The sequence below is a fragment of the Populus alba genome, chromosome 10 (assembly GCF_005239225.2).
Source record: "Populus alba chromosome 10, ASM523922v2, whole genome shotgun sequence".
Taxonomy (NCBI): Eukaryota; Viridiplantae; Streptophyta; class Magnoliopsida; order Malpighiales; family Salicaceae; genus Populus; species Populus alba.
Window position 1 is genome coordinate 2,576,350 of NC_133293.1, and position 2,649 is coordinate 2,578,998.

General features: G+C 33.8%; 1 protein-coding gene across 1 annotated transcript; it reads left to right on the forward strand.

Annotated features, from left to right (window-relative positions):
• The first annotated feature begins 946 nt into the window (after positions 1-946).
• Positions 947-2,649, forward strand: LOC118028069 (uncharacterized). The gene is made up of 5 exons (XM_035031585.2): positions 947-1,171; positions 1,540-1,653; positions 1,877-1,963; positions 2,148-2,194; positions 2,344-2,649. Exons 2-5 carry the CDS (start codon positions 1,572-1,574, stop codon positions 2,647-2,649), a joined length of 522 nt encoding a protein of 173 aa, XP_034887476.2. The 5' UTR covers positions 947-1,171; positions 1,540-1,571.

Sequence of the window (2,649 nt, forward strand, 5' to 3'; positions counted from 1 at the left end):
AACCTTTTTAATCTAGGAGGAAGATTTGTTATTTGACATCGTGCACGCCATGACAACTGTCATGCTCACCATTGATGAAGATATTGGTTAATGTTAGTAAATAGTCATTGATGAAGAAAAGTGGCATAAAAACATTGTATACATGGAAAAGATTGTTTCACATGAAAAGTTTGTGTGCATTACTCTATAAACTTAAAAAATACATAGAGGTGCGTGTTAGGATAACATTGGACAAATCAAGATAAATATTGAGTTTCGAGCAAGAGAGTTGGGTCATATGACCAGTCAACCAAACTAATCGATTTTAGTGATAAGGTTGAGGCCTAACAACATATCGAGGTCTAGATCGGCCATGCTACCCGGTCATTTTTTTTCTTTTTAAAATTGGTATATCATGTACCATCATGGTACAAGCAAATCACAAGTTATGTAATAATTTAGAATCCAAGCACTAATAATACCAACTTGATTGAAAATATTCATTAAACGGAAACAAAAAAATCTCCTTTTGTCAAGGAAAAAACTGTATTGGAGATCGATTAAAAGAATTAATAATGAACAAGCAGTAACTATGATTTATATATCGTGTCAGTTAGAACTCATCTTATATGGTGGTCTTTCAAGAAGCAACCTCCAGTCCTCCTTGTAGCGCCTAGGCTCGGTATCATGCATATACTTGCGGTGTAAACCATTACATCTTTCTTTAAGAGAGGGACGAATGAGAAAACGAGTTGAACATTGTGGACTGTTCATGGATTATACTATAAGTTGGGGACTTATATGTAGTTATCCATAAAAAGGACGAAAATGAATAAAATCGAAATTAATAAATACTATCCAAAAAAATTAATTAAAAAAAAAAAAAAAGATTTTCCGCATTTTTAGCTTTGCAAAATTCATTAGCTTCTCTCCTCTCCTCTCAGAGAGGAGAGGAAGAAGAACAAGGGAAAATATAAAGAGCGTTTTTTTCAAATTAAAAAAAAAAAACTTTAAATTCCTCTCCCTCTTCCTCTAGGGTTTCTACTCTAAAAAATCCAATCTTCTCTTCTTCTCTAGTTAATCTCGATTACCCGTGCTTGCATTTTCGAGATCCACACACATTAAAGAAAAATCGCCGATTTCTCTTCTTTTAAAGGTGATCTCATCGGTTAATTGTTTGAACAGATTCGAGGTGAGTGTCCCTTTTTTTTTCCTTTCGTTTAGAGTTAGAACTATGATTTTGTTTCGCTATATAAATTTACGAATGCGATAATTAGGGTTGTGGATTTTAGACATGTAGAGGTTTTGCGGTGCGTTACGGAAGAATGATTTCAGTTATCATGCATTTGTTGAATTGCATGTCAATGGACATTTTGTGTGATCTTGCAATGTGTGTTTTTTGCACTCTAAATTTAGTTTTTTTTTTTTTTAGATTATTTTATAGCTTGTGATTGTGCGATTTTGGAGTTGATTTTCGCAATTTAGGTAGAGATGAGTCAGTGTCTTTGAAAACGTTTAATGATTTTAATGGTGGTAGCTAATATATGGTATTAATTGCAGTGTATAGATACAGAAATTGCATTTGAGGATCAATGGTATGCTCAATTGGAAATGGGAGAATGGCAGTCATGGCTCGGCTTCTGGCTGCGGGAAGTTTATTGCAAAATAATGCAGGTATATATAGATAAGACGATAATTCCATAATGTACTCCTATGAAGATAACGTTGGAGCCCGTGTAGACTTCTGTGTTAACGCTAATTTACATTCTTAGATTGCCTATAGAAATTAACTTTGAAAAGTAAAATGGGATTTAATTTATATGCTAGGTGGTATATCATTTGCCTTTTCTTTTCCCTTGAAGTTTCTTCTATTCATTTTAGCTCCATTTTTTTGCAGAGGAGGTTAGCCAACAGAAATTAGCTACTCAATATATTTGCAGAGAATTACACGAGGCAGATGAACCAAATTTACTTGATGAAGAAGGTAATCTTCTAGCATATGTTTATGCGGGAAAGTTTCTATGTGGAGTGACAAATTAGGGATGTGTACGGTCCATGACCAGCCTGCATTGTCAAGTCTTAGTTGTCATGTTCTTTGAAATTTAAGTCAAATTTTTGTTTTCCCTTGTATTCAGTTTCTTTTAGTTGCTTGATCGTTTTCTTTGCAGATATGCATGTTTTTGGTTTGATGCCTATGACTGACCCTTTGGACCTGGTAGGTTTTACAAGTGGAGCTTTTTATTGGTTGTATAAACAATATTCTAACTCATTTATTTTCCTTTCACATGCAAAATACTGTTGATCCATTGGTGTGCTTAAGATATTTCTTAATTATTTTTCTAATTTTGCAATATCATTGTGAAGGTATGTTGCAATGCTTGTAAGAAGCCAGTGAAGGCTAGCCAATATGCAGCCCATGCAGGTTTTGAGCTTTTCTCTTTTCAGTTTTTTCCTTTTCCCTTTCTTTCTTTCCTAACTCTTCAGGCAGTTATTAAAATTGGTGTTAATGTGGCATATGGTTCAAATAATAGAGCTCCATGCAATGAATATAAACATTTAAAGTGGTTGAAAACACAAGGAACATTGATGTTGACAAAATATTTGTTTGGAAATGATGTGGACAAATGCTTGTGTTTAATTAAAACCATTAAGTGGTTCAGTGTCTCCTAG